The following is a 26,737-nucleotide window of genomic DNA, read 5'->3' as shown; positions in this document are numbered from 1 at the left end:
TATTTTAGTTTAAGTGGGGAGAGTGTTGTGAACAATGGGTCTTTCAGAGGCTCTGAAGTTTTTGGGGTTGGACTCGGTGACATGTGATACCTTGCGGACAGAGACTAAACACAGACTGTTGGGTCAGGCAAAAACATTGCAGTTAACATTACCTGACAAAATGTGAAAAGGTGAGGTAATTATGGCGGTGGTAAAGCATTTAAAGATGCCTGAGATAGAGTTTCATTCATTGGGAATGGCAAAAATTCAGTTGCAAATTAAACAAATGGAACATGAGAAAGAAGTAAGGCGGTTGGAATTCGAGAGAGAGAGAGAGAGGAAAAAGAAAAGAAGAGAGAGAAAGGAGAAAAGAAAGAACAGCTCCAGCAGAACAAAAAGAAAATGAAAGGGAGATACAGATCAGGGAAAAAGATAGAGAGGGAGTTTGAACTTCAGAAAATGGCCATGAAACATGACAGTCAATTAAAATTGGCAGGCGTAAAGGGAAATGTACAGTTGGATGATAGTGATGAGGATAGTGAGAAAGAGCGTCATAGTCGAAGGCTTGGTGGGAATCTATTTAAATATGTCCAAGCATGGCCAAGGTTTGACGAGGAGGAAGTGGAAGCCTTTTTCATTTCATTTGAGAAGGTAGCAAAACAAATGAAATGGCCACAGGACATGTGGGTATTACTAATTCAAACAAAGCTGGTAGGTAGAGCTAGTGAAGTGTTTGCATCACTACCGGAGGAGGTATCTGGAACGTATGAGGAGGTGAAGAAATCCATCTTAAGTGTCATGAACCAGTGCCTGAAGCTGAGAGACAAACGTTTGGAAACTTAAGGAAAGAATTTGGTCAAACATACATGGAGTTTGAAAGGCTCAAACAGAGTAATTTTGATAGATGGATAAGGGCTTTGAAAATAGACCAAACGTATGAAGCTCTCAGAGAAATTATACTTTTGGAGGAGTTAAAAAATTCAATTCCTGATGTAGTGAGAACTCATGTGGAAGAACAGAGGGTTAAAACTGTGAGATTAGCAGCAGAAACGGCAGATGATTATGAATTAGTTCATAAATCAAAGATTGGTTTCCGACATCAGTTTCAGCCGGTGAGGGATAGAAACTGGGGACATGAGAAATACTCAAGTGGTAAAGTTAAAGGTGATCTGATGGGAGACACTAAAGTGAGTGTACCTCAGATTAAAGAAGAAATCCAGGAGGGTGGAAAAGAGATGAAAAGTTTCAAATGTTTTCACTGTAATAAACTAGGCCATGTAAAGTCACAGTGTTGGTGGTTGAAGAAAAGCACTGGGAAGGCTAATGTGGTAAAACAGGATAAGACAGTGGGATTTTTTAGAGTGGTAAAGGAAAGCCCAAGGGAAGCGAAGGAGGTACAAACGATTGTACAGCCTGTTCAAGAAGTAATTGTTAAGAAGGTGCCAGATATCTTTAAAGAATTTACTTGTGTGGGTAAAGTTTACTCGTGTATCAGGAGGAGCAGGTAAAGAAGTCACAATTTTAAGAAATACAGGGGCTAGTCAATCTTTACTGGTCAGAGATGAGGAATTATGTAGTTTGGGAAGAATGCTGCCAGAAAAGATGGTGATATGTGGAATTCAGGGTAAGAGGAGTAGCGTTCCATTATATAAGGTAAGGTTGGAAAATCCAGTGAAGAGTGGTGAAATGGTAGTAGGAGTAATAGAGAAACTATCTTGTCCAGGAATACAGTTTATCTTGGGTAATGCTATAGCTGGATCGCAGGTGGGAGTGATGCCTACTGTGGTTGACAAGCCAGTGAAAAATCAGACAACTGAAGGGTTGAAGGACGAATATCCTGGGATTTTTCCGGATTGTGTAGTAACAAGGTCGCAAAGTCACAGGTTAAGACAAGAGGAGAAATCAAAGAGTGAAGATGAGGTTAATGTGCAATTATCAGGAACGATTTTTGATCAGATGGTTGAAAAAGAACAAGAACAGGTGGAGGATGAGGTGGATATTTTTGGTTCAGGAAAATTGGCGGAGGTACAACAGAAAGATGTAGAAATATAATGGATATATCAGAAAGCATATAAGGAAGAGGAATCTGAGAGTATACCAGAGTATTATTACCGTAAAAGTGATGTCTTGATGAGAAAATGGAGACCTGTACATATGCAGGCGGATGGAAAGTGGGCAGAAGTTCATCAAGTGGTATTGCCGGTAAGGTATAGAAAGGAGGTGTTGCGAGTTGCACATGAGATACCAGTGGGAAGTCATTTGGGAATAAGGAAAACTCAAGCTAAAATCCAGAAATGTTTTTATTGGCCTGGACTACATAAAGATGTAATTAAATTATGTCAATCATGTCACACATGCCAAGTGATAGGGAAACCTCAAGCAGGTTTAGGTTTAGGACCCCACTGAACAGAGGATCATTGCAGCTTTTGCGCCATTTTTTCGGGAGTAAAATGCTCCTGTTCCCACGCCGCCGAAGCACTTAGTCTCCCAAACGGAGAATCCAGCCCTTTATTTTTAAACAGTGACCCTATTACAATGCTGGAACAGACCCCGACATCTGTTAGGGTATTGAACAGGAACCCCAATCACTTTTTATTAATTTGTAAAACTGTGAGGAAAGGATACTTCACACCAGGAGTGATTACGTGTGGCACGGTAGCACAGCGGCTAGCATTGTTGCTTCACAGCGCCAGGGATCCGGCTTGGGTCACTGTCTGTGCAAAGTCTTCAGAGTCTACCTGTGTCTGCATGCGTCTCCTCCGGGTGCTCCGGTTTCCTCCCACACGTCAGGGCAGCACGGTAGCATTGTGGATAGCACAATTGCTTCACAGCTCCAGGGTCCCAGGTCGATTCCGGCTTGGGTCACTGTCTGTGCGGAGTCTGCACATCCTCCCCGTGTGTGCGTGGGTTTCCTCCGGGTGTTCCGGTTTTCTCCCACAGTCCAAAGATTTGCAGGTTAGGTGGATTGGCCATGATAAATTGCCCTTCGTGTCCAAAATTGCCCTTAGTGTTGGGTGGGGTTACTGGGTTATGGGGATAGGGTTGAGGTGTGGACCTTGGGTAGGGTGCTCTTTCCAAGAGCCGGTGCAGACTCGATGGGCCGAATGGCCTCATTCTGCACTGTAAATTCTATGAAATCTATGATGTCCCAAAGGACGTGCTTGTTAGGTGAATTGGACATTCTGAATTCTCCCTCTGTCCCCGAACAGACTCCGGAGTGTGGCGACTCGGGGATTTTCACAGTAACTTCATTGCAGTGTTAATGTAAACTACTTGTAACACTAATAAAGATTATTATTATTCAATGCACCAATAGGGAAATGGCATATTAAAACAAACTTTATTATAGTTTGGTATATTATTAACACAGTATTATTATCATATAATTCTTAACTTCACAGGAATATAGCGTACAATTACCAGTTAAACAATCTTTCATTGTTGTTGACTGGGGGGAGTTTAAATGTGCTTTCCGTCTGGGGAGTTAATTTGTTTTCAGCTTAGGTGGAGCAAAGGTATTCAGACACTTTGAGAAAGATTTTGAGCTGAGCTCTAATCTGGTTAACCCTTTAGACCACAAGTAAGGTATTTTGCTCTCACCGTAGGATAAAAAAAGATTACTAGTATTTAAAGCAGTGCAGACTTGTCTGAAGACAAGTGGGAAGCTGAAATTGACTAGTGGGAAGCTGAAATTGACTAGTTGAAACAGCTTTTTGAAGACATCCAGCCAGAGTCTGCAAGGATTCTAACAGGAGCCAAATCTGTTCTGGAAAGCGAGTATTACTCTGTACTATTGGGATGTAGGATTGTTTGAGAGCTGTAAGTTTTTTTCTTTCTTGTTATTTAATTGGGATAGTAAATAGTGATTAAGGGTATTGCATTTACTGTAGTGAGTAGTATTGTTTAAGGAGCATTTGAAAGTGATTTTCGGACGTGATGTTAAAGAGTTTAATACTGTGTGAATCATAAAGTTTTGTTTTAAAATACTAAATCCATGTTACTTCATGCAATCACTCCTGGATGGAACGAAGTATTCTTTCCGCACAGTCTTACAAAGCAAACTAAATTATTGGGGTTTTGACCAGAATCCAGGCCATTGTTGGGGTCTGGCCCGGGATCGTAATAGTTAACCTAATCTGCCAATTCAAAAAGTGCCACCTAACTCATTAAAATCCACCATGAGGTTAAAGTTTGGGGGCAATACCACATTTGCACATAAATTCTAAACCAACACAGGGTGGAATTTCCCAGCCTTGCATGGTCAGCTTGCCATTGTGCCTGGCAGGACCTACCAGTCCCGCCAAAGTCAATGGCAATTTACATTCCTCACCCTTTGGGGAACCTGCGGTGGGGATGGACTCTGGCAGGATTAGAAAATTCCGCAGGTGGGAAGGGCTGGAGAATTCTGCCCTGTGACTTCAAATTGACTACCCAAAGCAAACAAAAAATAAATAAGTTCAAGCATTAAACAATTCAACTAAAATTAAATAAACACCAAATTATATCAATGGTATTGTTATATTTACCTCGGGATCAGCAAGCTTGGAGAAGTCTGACTGGCTTCCAATGTAGAATTCAATTCCTTTATAGGCTCCCTCCAGGGTAAGGCCTCGGATCAGGAGTATGGTCAGGACCACATAAGGGAACGTCGCAGTGAAATAAACCACCTGACCATGGAGAGGAGCTTGTTAGATTTCTCTGTATTGCTGGTACAATAGAAGAATAAAAGAGAGGGGAATAGGGAAAGAGACTGCATAAAATTAAGGCCACTATCTGATGAGCCATAATCTTATTGAACAGTGGAACGGGCCATTTGGCCCCTCAAGCCGGTTCCGCGGTTCAATAAGATTATGGTTGATCAGACTGTGGCCTTTAGTCTATTTCCTGTCTGCCTCCAGTCCCCAAAATTCTTGACTCCATTGCAGGTCAAAAATCTACCGAAGTCCAGTTTTGAATATCTCCAGTGACACGACCTCCACTGATTTCTTGGGCAGAGAAATCTAAAGATTAAAAATGCTCTGATAGAAAAGGCTCCTTGTCATCTCCGTCGTAAATGGAGGCCCCCTTGTTTCGAAACTGTGCACCCAGCTCTAGGTTCCCGCATGAGGAGAAAAATCTTCTCACCATCTATCTTATCAAGACCCCTTCAACATCCGTTTCAACAGATTACTCCACCTTCTTCTCAGCTCCAAGTATCATTGGGCCAGTCCCGCCCAATGTTTACTGAAACGACAACTCCTTTATCTGAGAAATAAGCCAAGGAAACTTTTCTGCACTACTTTCAATGCAAATATATCCCATAAACGAGGAGACCAAAACTGTATGCAGTGTCTTGTTGCGTTCAACAGGCAAGTTATTACATTATCCTTATTGTCATTTGTTCTCTTGTTCAGTTCACTTGCGTAGTTCCACCGGAGCATTGACATGTTGTCTTTGTCAAGGGGTTGAATATTTGACATAATTTTTGGTAGATAGAAATGTTTGATATACTCATTGGTGTCACCAGTTTCTGTGTTGGGTGTGCAGTGAATTTACAAGCTGGTCTTTTTAGAACATTGTTTTCTCTGGGTGGATCATATGAATATGACTGCATTTTACAAGAAGTTTGTTGTCAGCACATTTGGCTTTCCTTCATGCTTCGCCACCTTTATCCATCCTCGTCAACACTATTCAAAATTTCTCTTCATTTTTTAAGCCAACCCTCCCCCCCCCCACAAGTGTTCACTCAATTCATCCTATTTTGTAGTTTAAAGGGTTAATGCTAAACACGTAAAAAGACAGCCAACATTATCAATGATGCAAGATCAGAAGACAACAGAATATGATGAGAAATCATTCTATGTAGAGCCTCGTACTAAGCCTGTACTGTATATAATATGATGTTCAATAAATGGCAAAGTTTAACAACACAACAAAAACAGAAAATTCTGGGAAAGCTCAACAGGTCTGGCATAAGATGAGGAGGGAAAAACAGAGTTAATGATTCAAGTCTGTCTGACGCTTCTTCACAACTAAAAAGAGCGAGATTTGAGATGGGCTTTATAATGTATAAGAAGGGTGGAGCAGGTGGAACAATGTAGAAGGTCAGGGATGGCTGAGATCTGAGAAATATTGGACAAAGATGGCATGAGTACAAGACAAAAGAAATGTTAATAGTAATGTTGAAGACAAAAGCATGTGGTGATAGTGGCATCAAGGTAAGATAGCAGGATATAAGAGGGGGTGGAGCAGGTGGAACAAGGTAGATGGTCAGGGATGGCTGAGATCTAAAAAATATTCGAGAAATATGACATGGGTACAAGACAACGGAAATGTTAATAGTAATGCTGAAGACAAAAGAATGTGCTGATAGTAGCATCAAAGTAAGATAGCAGGGTACCTCAAAAGGAGAACGAAGATCAGTGTTCTTCAAAATGAGGTGATCAATGCTCAGTGAAAATGTTATCAACAGTCTAGACTCTAGCATTGTCTGTCAATACAGATGAACAATAACTTCATCAAATGTACAAAACCGATAATAAAATATATTCTTCATGAAACAAATGTTGGTCTAACCGCCTTCCTGGATCTGATCAATAAATTTTACTTTCTCGGCAATGATGTAAGATTACCTCTTCCATTTTTTTCGTCTATATGCTTTTGCATTGATCATTTTATGCATTTTAATGCAAGTATTTATACAGAGAAAACTGGCACCTTAATTAAACATGTTATTGTCATTTCATTGGCAAGTTCTAAACCATTTACAGACCATTTATACTTCAAACATATACTTAAATTACTCTGAATACTAAACACAGACAGAAATGTTGGTGTTCATGATGGACTGAGTTTCTGCTATACTAGGTTGAATTAGAGTAGGGTCACAATGCACTTAACCCAGAGCTGCACATTGTAAATAAATTTAAATAGCACAAATTTATTCCAAATTATTTTTAGGTCATATGCAGGAAAGCAAAATAATGGCAAGTGCCACAAGAGGGTTAACTAAGAACCCAGAAATCCATCAGAATGTTGAAACAGCAAAGCCCCAGGGAAAACATTGTTTGATTGGCATACTGCAAAATGTATATTTGCAAAACATAACCTAGCTTCAAGTGCTTGCAGCTTCAGCTATTGCCATATTAAAGGGGCTGGATGTTTGACACATATATTGGCCAATAAGAAAAAAATTGAGTTTTTTAAAAGAAAATGGAAAGTTAGCTGTGAACGACTGTTAACTTCACACGTTTTTTATTCAATCTATTATTCGCATAGGACTCATTGGTTTGTGCAGTGTAAAGTAGGTGAATGGGCATAGCGGTGCCATAGCTTTTCATGAGGGACCGTAGAGGTTTGGGAGAGAAGTGGTGCATGAATGGCATGGATGTAGCATGGGCTATGTGTGCTAGTAAGAGACCAAAGAGAAAGGTACAGGTGAATGAGAATGTCAAAGAAATGGGCACAGAGGTGGAAGTGACAGGTGATGAACTGGGTGTGACACTGAGCTCATCATTCATTGAGGAAGTGGAGAAAGTTGTGGCCTTTGTTTGACCATTTTTTTTTAAACCTTGTATCCTATCACAGACCTTCCTTTTTGTTCTTCCTGCCCCCCTCCTCCAAGCCCAACCTTCTATTGGATTAAAAACTCTTACATTTCGAGCCTTCTTCAGTTCTTATGTAAGATCATCAACATGAAATGTTGGGCAGCATGGTGGTGCAGTGGTTAGCACTACTGTCTCACGGTGCTGAGGACCCAGGTTCAATCCCAGCCCAGGGTCACGGTCTGTGTGCAGTTTGCACATTCTCCCCATGTCTGTGTGGGTCTCATCCCCACAACCCAAATATGTGCAGGGTAGGTGGATTGCCCAATCAAAATTGCCCCTTAATTGGAAAAAAATTAATTGGGTATTCAAAATTTATTTTTTAGAAAATAAGTTAAATGCCTTTGCAATGTTTTTGCTTTTACCTCATGTTTACTCTGTTTTTTTCATTCTCAATGTCCAGACAAATCTTATTTGACAAAGATTAAACCATGACCCGAATCTGCTAAATCACTGGGCCAGTCTGGCCCAGCCTTCCAGAGCAATTGAATATTCACCCAAAATCCCTGAATCAGGGACTGAAACACGTGGAATGAGGAGCACATTTCAGGGGTTTAGGGAATTGCTGTTGTTCTTTTCCTCAGCAGAAAGGTCTTCAGATCTCACTCAGGCCTGAAGTGCTCATGAATTATGGCTCTCCCACTCCCCAAAGAGTCACTGTTGCCGTGAGATAAACCTTCCCAGTTCACTAATGATTCATACATTCTAGTTTTATTCTTTCTGAAACTTGTACTTTATCACTAGTTTTAACCCAATAATTTTATCAAATAATTTTACCTTTCCTGAAGATTTGATTCCTTTCGATAACGCTGCTCCAACAATCAACCGGGCCAGAAACAGACAGAGGGCCAAATACCAGACTATCTCCCCAGTCTTATCTATTGAGCTGGTACGGCGCAAAACAACTTTACTAAATAAATAACATAAACACAGACATTATTAGACACAATACATCTGAGTAGTCCATGAAATGTATGGGGATTTGAACAATACCAAATTTAGATTGTGTTTTTTAGAAGCAAATTGTTACCAAGAATTGAGATAACATTTAATGTCCTTCATGATTTCTCCCTTTCTGTTGATGTTTTAAAAGATAAATCTTTGTTTAAACAGCGAGTGCTGATGAAAACTCTCGAGAGATGATTTGATTGAATTCCAGACTGTCCTTCACTGACTTTCTTACATTGCACTGTTCAAACTACCTGGGTTAGTTGTGTATCCCAATGAATTCAGCCCCTTCATATTGTTTAACATGCTCCCTGCTCCCAGGCACTTTCCCCCAATTCAATTACCAGGTCTAGGGGTTAAACGGCTTAAACACAACACCGGATTCAATTAAACACACAGAGAAAGGGACACCAGTCACTGATAATTGAAACCATTTCATGTTTAAGAATTTGAGTGGTTCATCTATTCTTTGTTCAACAAGAAAATAAAAAAAGTCCAAGAAGGTTTTCACTGCTGTCATGTGAGAGCACCTTTAAGAAATGGATGTTTAAGCAATGTACCTTTAAGAAATGGAGCTGATCATATTACTGAAGTGATGTCAGAGGGTGGGAGGAGCTGAGCTCACTTCTGTTTTTGGTTTCAGTTTGAGGAGAAAGCTGGGAGTGTCTGTGTGTTTTGCTGAGAGCTGCAGGAAGAAAACACAGAGCTGGTCTGTTGATGTCTGCAAATCCAAAGACTATAAATCTATTGAATGTAACCTCATGTCTGTTTTTGAAGGTTGAAGTCTTTTGGATGTTTAAAGGAACAGTTTGAAGGATTATTTAATGTTGTCGTCTTTTGGGTTTATCTTTGAAGTAATGGGTGTTAAGATATTCAATGTTTGTTTTTAAAAAGGTTAAATTGAGTTCATAGAATAAACATTGTTTTGTTTTAAAAGCCATTTGTCCATAATTGCTGTATCACACCTGGAGAGTACGCCGTGTGCTTCCCACACCACAATCTATTAAAAGTTGTGGGTCGGTTGAACTCCATGAAACACTTGGGGGTTCTGTAAACCTGGACCCACAACACTGCATAAATATTGTTAAAGTGAACCTGTAGTGTTAGAAACCAGGGAGCTGTTAACTCACGAAGGTGCCCCTGTTGTGATGTTATTTTGTTACAGGTGTATGATGTAAATGCTACCTCTTTCTAAATCAAGCAGCTTTCCAGTCATTAAACAGGACATTCCCCCAACGAACCTTCCCAAGAGGAAGCTACTGGTCCAGCTGTGCAGGTTCTAGGTGCAGCTATCTTTAGTCATTTACTTACTCCCAGTATTGCTCACTTGGACCCTGGTGAGGAACGTAGATTTCTGATCCATTTGGACAAGTTTCATTGTTTACATGTAGCCATGTTGTATTCACAATTTCAGAATATCCATCATCCAGAGTGAGATTGCAGAGTGGATCTAGAAAATGGGGAATGTGTTTTAGAATTCCATTTCACTGGGAATGATGCTAACATTTCTAGTGATATAATCAGCATAACTTTCATTCTGACTGAATCAGTCCAATCCCTTTTATTACATGGGGGAGGTTACAGGCGGGTCAAGTTCAGTCTATAAACTCCACGCAAGGCACAGTCCTGCTCTGGTGCTCACTGTGTGTGTGTGTTAGGATATTTTATTTGACAGCACCTGCAATGCTGGTAAGCATAAAAACATGTTAATACATTAAAGTATAAGCAGTCCCTTCAATATAATTATTGCAGATGTATTTAGGATATTAAAGACAGTCGGGATTATATGTTTCAAAAGTTGTTTCAGATTTAATTCATTCACTGCATAAAACTTTTACAGAGAATCAGCTGATGAGCCTATGGGGCACATGACTTATGGGTCTCACATGATCCTGTTCTGCCATCCTGGTGGATGACAGGCAAAGAAATGTTAACTGGTCCCCATATCTAGCTTTACATTCCATGGGGGTTAAATTGAATGGACTTGATAGGTTTAGAGTTTAGCCATGTAAAATGGCTAACTCCCGATTAGAATGGCCAAACCCCGATTTAAAATGGCGAACGGAAGAGGCTGATGGGAAAATCAGCCAAAAGGACTCAAACAGACAGCTGCAGGTAAAACAGTGTATTCGCCTCTGGGGAAGCCAGACCGAATCGATACCTGCAGCCATCAACATAACAACACCCCAACCATCTGCATATAAAGTAGCAATCCCGGGAACAATATGCTACAAATTAGCAACACAAAGCCGACCCAGACCTTTCGGCGCCAGCAGGAGCTGACACAAAGAGAGGTAAACGACCACCCCTCGATCAAGGAATCGCTCCAGCATTGGAGAATATCGAACTAAGTGACTGGGACCAAGTCCAATCACTTGGAACCACGTACAAGGTCCGCCCCGAGAGGTGGGAAGCCCCTGGGGACTATAAGAATAGGGGCCAAGTTCAAATCGAGCCGTCTTCCCTTCTCCTCCCGGCTGCACCCTTCTTCACTCTCTCCAGCAACAGCCGAACGAAACGTAAGTCTTACTCCAACGATCGCTACCAGATAGACACTCCTGACTATTGACCTGTACCAGCTTTGAATCCCGCAGGCTCAGAACCCATACGAAAGGCCATTTGTTTCCCTGACTTGGTGGGCCATTTCCAAAGTTAAGTATTGGCCTGTTAGTTGTAGGAAGTAGCTTAGAGGTAGAATTAATGTATAAGTATTAATTGCTGTATATAATAAATGAGCGTTGATTTAACTCTTACTAAGCGGTGTGTTGGATTATTAATCATTACTCAGACTTGAACCACGTGGCAGTATCAGAAGGATACCTGCCGACTCAAGAGCAAAGGTGACAGAATAAGAGCAATTAAACTAAGGCTAAAACGAGCAACAAGAGTCAATGCTGAGGACTCTCAGGGCCATTTCCTCCTAACGGGGAGGCGGAGGCATAGTGGTATTGTCAGTGGACTAGTAATCCAGAGACCAAGGGTAATGCTCTGGGTCCCAGGCTCGAAACCCACCATGGCAGATGGTTAAATATGAATCCAAGAAAATCTGGAATTAAAAGTCTGAGGATGACCATGAAACCATTACCGATTGTCTTAAAAACCCATCTGGTTCACTGACGTACATCAGGGAAGGAAATCTACCACCTTTCCCCGGCCTCCCCAACACGTGACTCCAGATCTACACAGCGATGCAGTTGACTCTGATATAGTCCAACAAGCCACTTAGTTCGAGGGCAATTAGGGATGGGCATCAAATGCTGGCTCAGTCAGTGACGTCCACATTCCAAGAAAGAGGAAAAAAAATCTAGACACCAATGTACCACCACTTAGAATCAGCAAATTCAGAGTTAATATAATAAAATGGCCCAACATGTCACAGCTTTGACAATCTCTTTCGGTAACTGAAGCCTCTCATCCCCAGAACTATTTACATCATTCTTTTTTGTCCCATTTCCAGTTCCTTGACACCCTTCCAAAAGTGTTGTTCCAGGATTGGACACGATACTCGTTAAGGTCAAATGTGTTTTCTAAATGCAAACCATAACATCTTTTCCTTCTTACTCAGAGCTTGTTTATGAAGACGGAGTTCCAAAGAACCATAGAATTCCTACATTGCAGGGGGTGGCCATTCGGCCCATCTACAGTGTGGAAGGAGGCCATTCGGCCCATCTGCAATGCAGAAGGAAGACATTCAGCCCATCTAGTCTGCAATGATTCTCTGTGAGGCACCCTACCTCAGCCCACTTCCCCACCCTATCCTTGTAATGGCATAGCCCCACCTAACCTACACATCTTTGGATTTTAAGAGGCAATTTTTAGCATGGCCAATCCATCTCACCTGCACATCTTTGGACTGTGGGAGGAAACTGGAGAACTGCAGGAAACAGACAGACACGGGGAGAAAGTGCAAATTCTACACAGGCAGTACCCAAGGACGGAATTGAACCTGGGCCCCTGACGTGTGAGGCAGCAATGCTAACCACTGTTCCGCCCTAATCAGCCTTCTTAACTAATTTGTCAACCTAACCCGCTACTTTCAATAACTTACGCATAAATACTCCTAATTTCCTCTCCCAATGCACTCCCAATGGATTTGCTTCCTTTATTTTATATTGCCTCTCCTCATTCTTTCTATCAAAATGGATCTCTATCAAAGTCCCTGCATTATATTTCATAAGTCACTTCTCCACACATTCCGCCTGTCTCTCTGTGTCCTCATGAAGTCCTCTCTTATTTCCCAACAGATAGAATCTTCTGGTGGGAGTAGTGTATATCCCAACATAAGCTGCTGATATATGACAGGATCCTGGGGAAACCCCAATGTGCACACATTCGAGGTACTTAAGTGGCAATTCTGAACTTCCAATTGCCAGTATTACGCTGCCTGGACTGCTCGGTGATCGGGATGAGGAGGTCATACAGACTTAGGCTGCTTGCCTTATACCTGCTGTGAAATGTTTACTGATTTACTCCAAAATCAATGGTGTGACTCTATCCAATCAGCAGATGGCAATCAGTTCCTCATGTGAGTCTCATTTATTGGGCAGAGCACTTCTGCAACCTCCTAAATCAACAGTGCACAGAGTGCAATGGTAAAACTACTGTCACTTCCACAGCACTGCAATGGGGGTCTGGATAGAAGATTGGCTAGTTAACAGGAAACAGAGAGTGCTCATAAATGGTCTTTTTCTGGATGGCAGGTTGTGATGAATGGTGAGCCACAGGGATTGTTCATCAGAAAACTGAATGTGTGGCTCAAATATTAGTCTGGGAGAAATGCATTTTGATTCACAGGGCACCGTCCTGGGACTGGGAAAAGAGAGAGCTGTACCTTTGAGAGAGATATCACCAGAGCTGTGCTGAGATGAGTGTTCTGGTGAATCCAGTACCCAGAGGGTTCTAAACAAAGTAATACGGGGGTGGGGATGGGAGCAGAAGAGGAAGATACTCAGGAGGGAAGGCTTGGAAAGTTGAAGACGAAGGACAAGGCACTAGTTTAAGGTAGCGATGTGGTTAATGATAATCGGGGTGTGACAGGAAGGAACTGAGTGCACAAACACAAGAGTGCATCAGCAATTAAGGTCAGCGTCGGGAAAATGATAAAAAAGGCAGAATGAAAGGCTCTTTGTCAGAATGCACGCAGCATTTGTACCAAGATGGATGAATTGTTAGCACAGGTCAAAATAAATTAGTGTGATATGGTGACCACTGCCTGGACCTGGATATTCAAGGGTAATTCGTCTTTTCAAAGAATAGGAAGCAAGGGAAAGAAATTGGGATAACTCTTTAAATAATGGCAGTGAGACATGATTTTGGCTGAGAGAATCAAAATGTACAATCAGTTTAAATGGAGTAAGAAATAGCAAAGGAAATAAATGACTGGTGGGGGTAGTTTAAAGGCCACTCGGCAATAGCTACAATGTAGAACAGAGCAAAACTCGATCACAATGGTAGTTTGTCAGAAAGGTAACACAATAATCATGGGAGACTTTAATCTTCATAAACATTGGACAAATCAAATCGACAAAACGTACTCTGGAGGATCTTTTTGGTAAGAGTGATCAAAACATGATGAAAATTTGCATTTGGTTTGAGAATAAAATAGGTGGGTTGGAATCTAGAGTCTTAAAATTAAATAAAGGCAACTACAAAGATATAAGGGCAGAATTTTCTAAAGTGGATTGGGTCAATAGGTTAAAATAATAAGAATTTATTAGTGTCACAAGTGAGCTTACATTAACACTGCAATGAAGTTACTGTGAAAATCCCCTAGTCGCCGCACTCCAGTGCCTGTTCGGGTACACTGAGGGAGAATTCAGAATGTCAAATTTACCTAACAAGCACGTGTTTCAGTACTTGTGGGAGGAAACCGGAGCACCCGGAGAAAACCCACGCAGACATGGGGAGATGGTGCAGACACCGCACAGACAGTGACCCAAGCCGGGACTTGAACCCGGGTCCCTGGTGCTGTGAAGCAACAATGCTAATCACTGTGCTATTGTGCCACGTTATAAGAGGCAGGATGACAGTTAAGCAGTGTCAGTCATTTAAGGAAATATTTCATAACTCTCAACAAAGATAAATTCCATCGAGAGAGCCTCTACGAGAAGGATGTACTATCCGTGGATAAGTAATGAAATTAACGTTGGAATCGAATTGAAGGAAATTATGTACAACACTGCAAAGATTTGTGATAAGTCAGAAGATTGGGAAGATTGGGAATTCCAACTTAAAACAATCACACTCTTAGAGACATGGAACTATGAAAACTAATGGTACGAAAGGTTAACGAGTCCCCTGGACCTGATGGCAGAGTTAGAGGATGTATTGGTTGCAATCTTCAAAATTTCCAAATTTTTGCAGAAAACCTCAAAAGTAACATCTGTATTTGAACATTGAGTACTAGTAAAGGAGAACTTAGTAAAGGAGAACTACAAAATAAAGAGGGATAAATTTGGAGTTTGAGAGAAAACTATCTGGAAATATAAAAAGCTTCCACACAAATATGAAGAAGGGGAAGGGGAGCTCTATCACTCTTCCGCTGTGCTCTATGTTAGCTTTCTAGTAATGTTTTTTTCTGCCTTTGCGAGCCTGCTGCTGGGAGCTGCCAGTGGTGGGGGGAAAGAGAGATAGAGTGACATGAATAGTGTTGTAGCTATCTGGAAGCTGTGTGTTTGTTTCCTGCCACCTCTTTTGTTTCTGTGGCCTGGAGTAAAGAACCTAAAGCCTATTCTGATGAAGGGGAAGCGTGGCAGCATGATTCAATGGAGCAACTTGCTAGAGGCATGAAGAATTGCTCTTGCAGCTTGCTGGTGACTTTGTTGTTTTGCTGATTGTTCAAGGTTTTAAGTCTGGAAATATGTTTGCTTGCTACCACCTCTTTTACGTCTGTGGTTTGGACCAAGAACAGGGCGGAACACAGGTGATCTTCTGCCAGTACTGCAGGAAGGCAAGGGTGATGGCCTGATTCAACTGAGCAACCTGCTGAAGGTATTGAGGAACTACTCTTGCAGATTATTGGTGACTTTTTTGCATTGCTGACCGTTCAATGTTTAATGTCTGGAAGTCACGTGCTTGCTTGCTACTGTCTCTTTTACTTCTGTGGCCTGGACCAAGGACAGGGTGGAAGTCAGGTGACCTGCTGCAGGTACTGCAGGAGGGGAAGAATAGTGGCCGGAATCCACTGAGCAATTTGAACGTCTTGAAGAAAGGTCTTTGCAGATTGCTGGTTGCTTTATTGTACTATTGACTGTTTACTGTTTAACGTTTGGAAGCCATGCAGATTAGTGGTTACTTTTTGTACTGTTGATTGTTCATCTTTAATGTCCGGAAGCTGTGTGTGTTACTGCTTACTGTTTAAATACCTGGAGGCCATGTGTTTGTCTTCTGCAGCCCCTTTCGCTTTGTGGCCTGTAGTCCGGAATCTACTGCCAGTGTTTCAGCGGGGGAAGGGGAACTCTCTGAATATTCAGCCACACTCTGTGTTGGTGTGACTTATCCGGTGTATTGTGATGCTCACCCCTGAGTCGCTTTCCACTGATGTGGGTTCACTGCTGGGAGCTGCAGGAGGGGGTAAGCAGCAGGTTGATTCAGATGCTGGTAACTTCCTTGTACTGTTGACTGTTTAATGGCTAATGTGTATTTGGATTTATTTGTATATCTACACTGTTGTAACTTTGTATTTCTCCCGATATTTTGTAGCAAAAAGGTGACTGTGCGTATGGCACAGTGCTTTTTCCTTGTCGATTAATGGTTAGTGTGACTGCTCAGTAATTTGTTTTTGTTTTTCGAAAGGTATTGTTGACAGTTAATAAACAAAATATTCTCAAGTGGTTTGCAAGTTGCGTTTGCTGTTTGCAGCTGCAAATGCTTGGAGGCTGCTGCTGTTTATTTCTTTTTCTGTAGCCTGAAATAAGCACACTTTTTTCTAACACACCTGGAACATAGACTACCGGGCTCAGAGAGGTGCAGAGTCCAGAAGACAATCAGATTTGAAAAAGAAGACGCTGCAGGACCTGGTGCGCGACATTGATCTAAATGAGCAACTTGATGAATATGTTGAAGAAATGCTTTGCAGATGGCTGATGATTTTATTGTTGGTGTGGTGAGTGACACATCACCGCGCTGGAAGTCAAGGATGTTCAACTACACATTGAGCGCCAGTGAAATATGTGGATGCATGCGTGGCATGGTGGCACAGTGGTTAGCGCTACTGCCTCACAGCACCTGGGACCCGGGTTCAATTCTGGCCTTGATTAACTGTCTGCGTGGGTTTCCTCCGGGGGTGCTCCGGTTTCCTCCCAGAGTCAAAAGATGTGCAGGTTAGGTGGAGTGGCCATGATAAAATTGCCCCTTAGTGTCCAGGGATGGTACGGGGATAGGTCAGGGGAATGAGCCGAAATAGGGTGCTCTTTGAGGGTCGGTGCAGACTCAATGGGCTGAATGGCCTCCTTCTGCACTGTAGAGATTCCATGATGCCAGGATTTGGTTCCGATGAGATTGGGTTGTGTGGGAGGGTCTGCACAGCTGCCGCTCCTGGAAGGAGAATGGCACTGAGACGCTGAACAATTCACACATTAATGAACAGATCAGTTCTGGACGTGATAACACATTCTCAGGCTTATCGTCCAATTGCGCTGAAAAACATGCAGGGGTGATACCCTGGGCTGGAATCTCCGCAGCCCCGTGCCGAAATCGTGGCTGGCGCCGGGGTGGAGAATCCAGTTTCACGCCATAATCGGGCCCGGCACCGGCCCGGCGATTCTCCCGGCACCGGAAATCGGCGTCGCCATGGAGTACACGGCACGGCCGGGGGCCCATTGACAGAGGCCCGCCCAGCAAACCTCCGCTCCCGATCAGCCGAGTTCCCGACGGCCTGCAACTATCCACCTATTGCCGGTCGGGGTGGTGGCATGGCGGCTGTGGACACAGTCCGCGGCTGCCCTGGTCGGGGACGGGTGAATCGGAGACCAGATGGGTCTGGTGGGCGGCCAGCGATTAAATGTGCGGGTTAGATGCTCGGGTGCGCGGCCGATCGGGGGGTTTATTATTTTGTCTGGCTCCGCGGTCCAGGTTCGCCATAGAGCACGGCCGCTGGAAGTCGCCACCGTGCGCATGCACGGCCTCTGACCCAGAAGTGCGGGGACCCATATCTGCAGCAAAAGCTGCAAGGCTCCGGGTCCCTGCTACCACTCTGCAGGGCTATGAATTCGTCTAACTTTTCCCAAGGAATTTCAGGAGTAAAACTCCACCGTTTGTATGCTGGTGTTTGGACATAGTCTCATTTTGGAAGAATCCAGCCCCATGTGTTTAGGAGGCCGCACACAGCCTGCAGACCCAGACGCCCAGAAAGCTGGCGAGGGGGGTGTTCCAGAGGGGAATGCGGACGACGGCCCAGGATGTCCAGGCGTTGTTGGTAATTTCCGAAGATGACGAACAGCATGTGACACAGGGGGCGTCATTCTCCGACCCCCCGCCGGGTCGGAGAATGGCCGTAGGCCGCCGTGAATCCCGCCCCCGCCGATCCCGGTACCGGAGATTGGGCGGGGGCGGGAATCGGGCCGCGCCGGTTGGCGGGACCCCCCGCTGGATTCTCCGGCCCAGATGGGCCGAAGTCCCATCCAGAAATTGCCTGTCCCGCCGGCGTACATCAAACATGGTATTTACCGGCGGGACCAGGTGGCGTGGGCGGGCTCCGGGGTCCTGGGGGGGGGTGCGGGGCGATCTGACCCCGGGGGGTGCCCCCACGGTGGCCTGGCCCGCGATCGGGACCCACCGATCCGCCGGCGGGCCTGTGCCGTGGGGGCACTCTTTCCCTTCCGCCTCCGCTACGGCCTCCACCATGGCGGAGGCGGAAGAGACTCTCCCCACTGCGCATGCGCGGGAAACTGACAGCGGCTGCTGACGCTCCCGCGCATGCGCCGCATTTCCGCGCCAGCTGGCGGGGCAACAAACGCCATTTCCGCCAGCTGGCGGGGCGGAAATCCCTCCGGCGTCGGCCTAGCCCCTCAATGTTGGGGCTCGGCCACCAAAGATGCGGAGCATTCCGCACCTTTGGGCCGGCGCGATGCCCGTCTGATTGGCGCCGTGTTTGGCGCCAGTCGGCGGACATCGCGCCGTTGGGGGAGAATTTCGCCCAGGATGCTTTGTCTCAACAAGGAAATGGCGCGGCACCTGTGCTATATCCGTGCAGACCTGGCATCCTGTGGAGGAGGAAGAAACCCGCTCCTAGTGACTGTGAAGGTCAATGCAGCTCTGAGCTTTCATGCAATGGGTTCATTCCAGGGCTTGAGTGGGGACTTGTGCGGCTACAGCCCATATGTTACAGGCCATAAGTCACAAGCTACAGCCCATTAGTGCATTTATGAAGTCATGGATGCTCTGTATGCCGGAGCAGCTGTCTGTATAAACTTTGAGCTGGACCATGCCCATCAAGATGCCCGGGCAACTGGATTCTCTGCCATCGCTGTGTTTCCTGAGGTCCAGGGCATAACTGATGGCACACATTGCAACTTACGCACACTGGGACATCAAACAGGAAGAGGTTCCACTCCTCGAATATTCAACTTGTGGACAACCACTGCGGATCATGCACATGTGTCCACATTTCCCAGGGAGCGTGGCAGCTACATCCTGGGACATTCAAATCCTCGGTATCTTTGAGAACCACCCCAGGATGATGGGTTGGTTCTTGGGGGATAAGGGGTACCCACTGAGATATTGGTTGATGACGCCAGTGCAGAAGCTGGAGACCGATGGGGAGACTCAATATAACTAGGCCCATTTTGCTACTTGAGCTGTCATTGAGTGGTGCAAAGACTACTCAAAGTATCTCCCGCTTTCTGATGTGCTCCACAACCTGGTGCAGCAGCATGGTGACATACTGGAGGAGGAGGACCTCATCTGAGGAATCATCTCGCTGGGGGACGAGCCTGGGGAGGACCTGTGGCGGAAGCCAGAGGAAGGAGGACAGGCAATGACGATGGTCTGGCAAGCCCGGAGGGCAAGGGAGGCTCTCATCCTTTCACGCTTCTCATAGGACGAGTCTTTGTCCATCATCTCACCCCTCCCTCCCTTATTGTCTCTTCTCCCCCCCCCAACTCCCTTCGATCACCTCCCCTCTCCTATTGGCCACCCCCACCCCCAATCCTCCCACCCATTTACCCCTCCCCCTCTTCCCCCAATTCTTGACCCTCCAGCACGACCTTCCCCTCCCCACCTACCCGGTTCCATCTTCCCAGGGTCTGTGTAACATCACCCCAGAGTAATGGGCCTGTGTCGGCACTGACACGGGGTCAATATACAAGTGATGAGAACCTGCTGTGAAACAAGTTCTGGTTCTCTTTATGCCATAGCCTAACTCCTGTCTTTCTGCTGACAGCACAGCCACACCCATCACCTACATGTAGTCTGCATCAGGGGCTCATGCTGTTGGTCCACTGTACCTGGGTGGGTGGGTGGGGGGGGGGGGGTAGCAGAGGGAAACGGGGTGGGGATCAATTGAGGCTTTGCATGTATCAGGTATAACAAGTTTTAATTGTGAACATTTGGTATCCTCATTGTCCCTAGGTACAGATGGGTGCCAGCCCCACACACCCCTCCCCCCACCCCCACGCCTTACGATCGTAGTTTCAATCTAGCGTTCAATGTAGCACCGAGAAACACCCTGCTTTTCAACAGCACTTTGCTGTTTATTTGGCCTCAATGTCGCACTTCGAGGAATTTTCTGCTGGTGAACAGGAAAGTCTCCTCGCAGATCAGGGTGCCATTTTGGTAGGGTCCCCTGATCACCCCCTTGCAGGCATTGCTAGGGTACCACCCTGTCCTGTCCACGACCAACCAGGGGTCTCCAATGGCCTGGAAGTCCCCACCATGATTGTGTAGACCAGTATTAAATGACACACTGGCGAAGCGAAGTGTCCCAGGCGCGGCTGTTGAATCCCGAGCACAGGTGATTCCGGCGAACGAACATTTAAATGAGTCTGATGGCTAGATATGCTGATCTGGATCACGTTCATTGAGGGTAAGATCCAGATCGCGACATCTGCCGGCTGAATCACGCACAATGTTTCCTCTCGTTCAGGAGTTTTAATCTGACCAATCACAATTAAGATTTTTGATCAATTCAAAGAGAATTAATCTTCAATATCTGAAGAAAAAATTTTGAGTCTTCAGTTGAACAGTGCGTCTCTGTGGAAGGATGAGAAGAAAGAGAAAGAGACAAGACTGAAATAACATGAACAAAAAGTTTGTGCAAGGCTGACAGAGTAAGAAATGCACGGAAGATGGAAGATATTTGGGGGAAACTCCCATGATGGGAAAAGTTTCCTGTACAAACACAGAGATACACAGACAAGAGAATGAATGTAAGAACAAATAGAGAAAGAGAGGGGGAGTGGGGGGATATAATAGACAGAATGAGAAAGAACACAGTGACTGGGATTCTCCAATCCTGCGGCCACGTTCTGACGCCTGCGTGAAAAGTGGCGCGAGCCACTCCAGCGTCAACGGGCCTCACCTGGCAACTATACACACCTTCCCAGGGGGCAAGTATGGTGCCGGAGTGGTCTCCACAGCTCTGGTGCCCGAAGGCCTGCCCGCCACGGGCGGCGCGAGTTAACGCATGCACGCCACGGACAGTGTGAGTTTGCGCATGCGCATAAGTTCCTGTCTCCGCGCCGGCCCCCGGGCAACATGGCGCGGAGCGGAGGAACATAGACCCCCACGGAACCAGGCAGCCAAGGAACCAGCCGACCCGCTGATCGGTAGGCCCCGAATGCGGGCCAGGCCACCCTGGAGCCTCCCCCGCACCCCCCCCCCCGCCCCGGGGTCGGATTTCCCCCCCTCCCCCCGCAGACAGAACTCTGAGGTACCACCGGGTGGGACCACATGTAACCCACGCCGGCGGGACTTGGCTGAGTGCCCGCCGATTCCAGAGAATTGACGGGGGGGGGCGCTTCCAACAACCCCTGATCGACGCGGTGGCGATCCCGCGGGTGCCCGAAAATCAGCGCCGGAGAATCGGTGAGCTGGCGTCGGGGCGCTGTGGCGCGATTCTCACGCCTCCCTGGGGATTCTCCGACCCAGCCAAGAATTTTCGAATGGGTGAACAGCTGAGTGATCAAGAAGAGTGACATTAATTCTCTTTCATTTTCCTCATAAACAACACTGGAAGATTTTCTTTTCTTTGTTTCTTCCCAATGTTCAAACTGATTGTCCTGCAATCCCGGTGACTCAGTGACATGATTGCTGCTGCTGATTTCTATTCCAGATGTGTGATCACAGTGAAGATGGTCACTGAAATGATTGTCCATTTTTCACTCCCATTTAGTCTGACAGAATGAACAGTCGATCTCTATACTTTACCCGATAGACGTTTAGACAGTACCTTTAGGAGTCCTGCTACATGTTTCATCTGCGCCCCACCAGCTGAAGCAGTCTGCCCACGGCAGGGGGGATTGGAAAGAGGCGAACAAGTAGTACAGGCTGTAGGCGATGATGACGTTGTACGAAATGTTGGAAATGGTAATCAGAAGGACCATAGTTATACCCAGACCTGAAAATAGAAAAAGGAGCAGGCAGTTAGATTGTATTACCATCCCAGACCAGGTCCTAACAATGAATACGATACTGGACAGAAACCCCAATATTTTCATTTAATTTCCTAAGACTGTGAGGAAAGAATACATCATTCCCGGAGTGATTTCACACAAAATAGGGATCTGGGGCGAAATTCTCCCCCAACGGCGCGATGTCCGCCGACTGGCGCCAAACACGGCGCCAATCAGACGGGCATCGCGCCGGCCCAAAGGTGCGGAATGCTCCTCATCTTTGGGGGCCAAGCCCCAACATTGAGGGGCTAGGCCGGTGCCTGAGGGATTTCCGCCCCGCCAGCTGGCGGAAATGGCGTTTGTTGCCCCGCCAGCTGGCGCGGAAATGCGGCGCATGCGCGGGAGCGTCAGCGACCGCCGACAGTTTCCCACGCATGCGCAGTGGGGAGAGTCTCTTCCGCCTCCGCCATGGTGGAGGCCGTGGCGGAGGCGGAAGGGAAAGAGTCCCCCCACGGCACAGGCCCGCCCGCGGACCGGTGGGCCCCGACCGCGGGCCAGGCCACTGTGGGGGCACCCCCCGGGGTCAGATCGCCCCGCCCACCCCCCCCCAGGACCCCGGAACCCGCCCACGCCGCCTGGTCCCGCCGGTAAATACCAGCTTTGATTTACGCCGGCGGGACAGGCAATTTCTGGGCGGGACTTCGGCCCATTCGGGCCGGAGAATTGAGCGGGGGTCCCGCCAACCGGCACGGCCCGATTCCCGCCCCCGCCCAATCTCCGGGATTCACGGCAGCCAACGGCCATTCTCCGACCCGCTGGGGGGTCGTAGAATGACGCCCCTGGAGTGGGATTTTCCGACACCCCCAGCGGGTTGGAGAATCACCGGGGGGCGGCGTAAATCCAGCCCGGCCGTCCCACGATACTCTCCGGCATGCCAAAAATCCCGTTATCATGAATCGCGCCGCGCCTCGGAGAATGTCGAAGACCGGCGCGATGCAACGGGCCCCCGGGCCGCCCCAATTCTCCGGGCCGGATGGGCCATAGTCCCGCAGACGTGACCACGGGTCATGCCGGCGTAAAACAAACCACCTATTTAACGGCGTCAACCAGTCGTGATGGTTGACACGGCCAGCGCGGAGGTAGGGGGCGGCCGCCGGAGAAGTGACGGCAGGGCCACAGGTGGTGGTGGGGGTGTCGCAGGAGCCGTTGGAGTGTGCGTGCTGGGGGGGGGGGAGGGGGGGAGGGGCAGGGGGGAGGAGCTAAGGGAGGGGAGAGGAGGGGGTGTTGGAGAGGGTGCGTGATGGAGATGGTGCGTGCCGGGGAGGAGAGGGGGTGGGTTGGCAGGGTGCATGCCGGGGAGGAGGGGGGGTGGTTTGAGGAGGGTGCGTGCCGGGGAGGGGGAAGCCGGGGAGGGCGAGTGATGGAAAGGGTGCGTGTCGGGCAAGAGAGTGTGGGGGTTTGGGGAGGGTGCGTGCCGGGGGAGGAGAGGGGTGGGGGGTTTGGGGACGGTGCGTGCCGGTGGAGGAAGGGGGCGGGTGTCTGCCTGGCCATGTGCCAGCTGACAACAGTCACGACCATGCAGCCCATGGCACATTGCTGCGGGGTGGGGGTATGGGCAATGGTGACATGTCGTCTATCCCCCACCCTCTCCCCCACTCCCCCACCCCCTGCAGGTCGTTATGTTTGGTCATCACCCAGCGAATTTGTTCGCCGTGGCGGGAGCCACACTTCTGCATGTTGCCCTGGGGGAGCTGAAGTAGGAGCGTGCCAGGGAGGTGGCGGAGGCTGACGCAGAGGAGCGTGCCGCAGGGAGGCAGGAGACAGCTGCCCAGGCTGGAGGGCCACCCGCACGACAGGACGAGGAGGAGGAGGAGGTGGTGGTGCCACGGCGACGGAGACGCACGATGAGGCCCCGTGTGTACCAGCCCCGCTCATCGTACGAGGACCTCACGGACAGGGCATGCAGGAGCAGACTCTGGATGAGCTGGGAAACCGTGGCACACATCTGCCTCCTGATGGCTCATCTGGCACCGGGTGGCACTGGGGGAGGACACCCTCTCCCTGTGGCCGTCAAGGTTACGGTGGCCCTGAACTTCAATGCCACGGGGTCATTCCAGGCGCCGAGTGGGGACCTGTCCGGCATCTCGCAGGCATCGCTGCACCGGCGCATCTGTGCAGTGATTGACGCCCTATGTACCATTGCGGACCGCTGCATCCAGTTTCCTGTACACTGGGCCAGCCAGGATGCCCGGGCAGCGGGCTTTGCTGCGGTGGCCAGGATGCCCGGGTCCAGGGGGCGATCGATGGGATGCACGTCGCCGTGCGGTCACCTGCGGATAACAGGGCTGTGTTCACATATAGGCCTATTCCATGAACAATCCAGGTGGTCTGCCTCCACCCCATGATGATCGTGCATGTCTGCACTGGTACCCGGGCAGTGTACATGACTCACTCGTATTGGCGCAATCTTTCATCCCCGGCATGTTCGAGGCCCCCCCCCCCCACCCCCCCCACCCCCCCACCCCCCGCCCCCCACCCACCGGCCGAGGGGCTGGTTGCTGGGCTACAAAGGTTACCCGTTGCGGCCGTGGCTGATGACGCCTATACGGAGGCCACAGACTGACGCGGAGAACCTCTACAACGGTGCCCGTGCAGTGACCAGGGGTGTGATAGAGAGGTTCTTTGGGCTGCTAAAGATGCGCTTTGGGTGCCTGGACTGCTCTGGAAGGGCCCTCCAGTACCCTCCTCCTCCCTCGGGATGCCTGATCCGAGTCTGTCCCTGGCTTGTGACTGCCCTGGAATGTCCTGGGGGCAGCGCCCACCTGATGGGCCGGGTCTGTCCCCCCTTCCCCCATATCCCCACTCCCCCCATATCCCCCTTCCCCATATCCCCATCTCCCCCTACACCCATCTCTCCTTCCCCATAACCCCCTTCCCCAACATCCCCTTCTCCCAAATCCCCCTTCCCCTGCCCCCATATCCCCCTTTCCCCATATCCCCTTCCCCCATATCCCCCATCCTCTATATCCCCCATCCCCCATATCCCCCTTACCCATATTCCCCTTCCCCATATCCCCCTTACCCCATATCCCCCCTTCCCCCATATCCCCATATGCAGGGATATGGGGGAAGGGGATATGGGGAAGGGGGATTATGGGGGAAGGTGGTATGTGGGGGAAGGGGAATATGGGGGAAGGGGGGGTTATGGGGGAAGGGGTAAGGGGGGATATGGGGTAAGGGGGGATATGGGGGAAGCGGGATATGGGGAAGGGGGATATGGGGAAGCGGGATATGGGGAAGCTGGATATGGGAGAAGGGGGGATATGGTGAATGTGGGATATGTGGTAGGGGGATATGGAGGAAGGGGGATATGGGGAAGTGGGATTTGGGGGAATGAGGGAATATGGGAGAAGGGGATATGGGATATGGGGAGATATGTGGGAAGGGGGGATATGGGGGAAGGGGGAAAGGGAGAAGGGGGGCAGGCAGTGTGGGGTCTCACTTGGCACTGCGTGGCAGGCAACCATTTTGCCGGGTCTCCGGGGGTGGGGGGGCGTCTTTTGTGCAGGGACGCCATGCGGCGTCACTGACAGCTACTGCGTCCGTGACGGGTGATGCGTCGCGAATGGCGTCACGCCGCTACTAGCCCATTCGGGGCCGGAGAATTCGCGATGTTTCGGGAGGCCCGACGCCAGAGTGATTTACGCCGTTTTTGGCACCGGTTTCGGGCCATCGCGCCGATTCACGGAGAATCGCGCCCATGGTATATTAAAACAAATTTCATTACTGACACAGTATGCAAATATCTTCAACATCACAGAAGAAAGTAGCTTAAAGTTACCGTTTAAACAATGCTCATCAATTCTGTGACACAATAACCCTTAACCTCTATCTTTACTTGACTCAAGCAACAGAACCATCTCAGATCCCAATCCACTTTTAAATACAGTTAGCACACAGGCGTACTTGCTGTCTAGTGGTGTCTTGAAACTCCATTTGGAAAAAGAGAGAACCCTTGAATCTGCTGTAAAGAAAGAGACTTAACCCTGTCAGAATAACGCAGGGCCTCTCGCTGAGGTCTTTAGAAACTGCCTTCATAGCTCTACTTGTAGCTCCCAACTGAAAACTCTGAAATGCTTGGAAAGAAACTGCTCGTCTGTCTCCCGCCGACAGAGCTTTAACTGAACTGTATTGAAAGCAGATACTAGACTTCTGTTCACAAGCCAATCTAAAACTGAAACCTTAACATCGCACAGCTTCAGCCCTTTGTTCCTCTCATTAACCATCTTACCAAGCTGGAAAACAATGCCTCGAACGATGTATTCCCCAGGGACCCCTTTAAGTCCAAACAAAAATCCATTAGCCCAAGCTTTTACGATGCTGTATTCGCACCTTTGGCTCCCAAAAAGCCTTGCTGTCATTCAAACTCGGATTTTTAAAAACACTACTGCAGCAGTCATACGCATACTAACTGAGGCTTTGAACCCTGACTGCACCAAATACATATAATACAATGTATCTGAAATTCCTACGTTCATCACAATTGAGAATGATTGATTTGAAATCAATTCTTCCACCTGGATTCTGCTGGCCAGACAAACCAATTGTGTTTTTCTGCAATCGAGCACCATGCAGACCAGAGAGACTGACTACACCTGGCGTAAATGTCACTGCCTC

At 47.7% G+C, this 26,737-nt stretch overlaps 1 protein-coding gene across 1 annotated transcript in view; it reads right to left on the bottom strand.

The window, feature by feature from the left end:
• The window catches only part of LOC140418104 (sodium- and chloride-dependent neutral and basic amino acid transporter B(0+)-like), an 80,619-nt gene that overhangs the window by 32,849 nt on the left and 21,033 nt on the right, over positions 1-26,737 (bottom strand). The window contains exons 4-7 of the mRNA XM_072501523.1: positions 21,898-22,065; positions 9,822-9,960; positions 8,340-8,472; positions 4,506-4,646 (exon numbers count right to left, since the gene is read on the bottom strand). Of these exons, the coding sequence (XP_072357624.1) occupies positions 4,506-4,646; positions 8,340-8,472; positions 9,822-9,960; positions 21,898-22,065 (581 nt within the window). The remainder of the gene's footprint in view (positions 1-4,505; positions 4,647-8,339; positions 8,473-9,821; positions 9,961-21,897; positions 22,066-26,737) is intronic.

The sequence above is a fragment of the Scyliorhinus torazame genome, chromosome 5 (genome assembly GCF_047496885.1).
Source record: "Scyliorhinus torazame isolate Kashiwa2021f chromosome 5, sScyTor2.1, whole genome shotgun sequence".
Lineage (NCBI taxonomy): Eukaryota > Metazoa > Chordata > Chondrichthyes > Carcharhiniformes > Scyliorhinidae > Scyliorhinus > Scyliorhinus torazame.
This window is presented reverse-complemented; position numbering and strand designations above follow the sequence as displayed.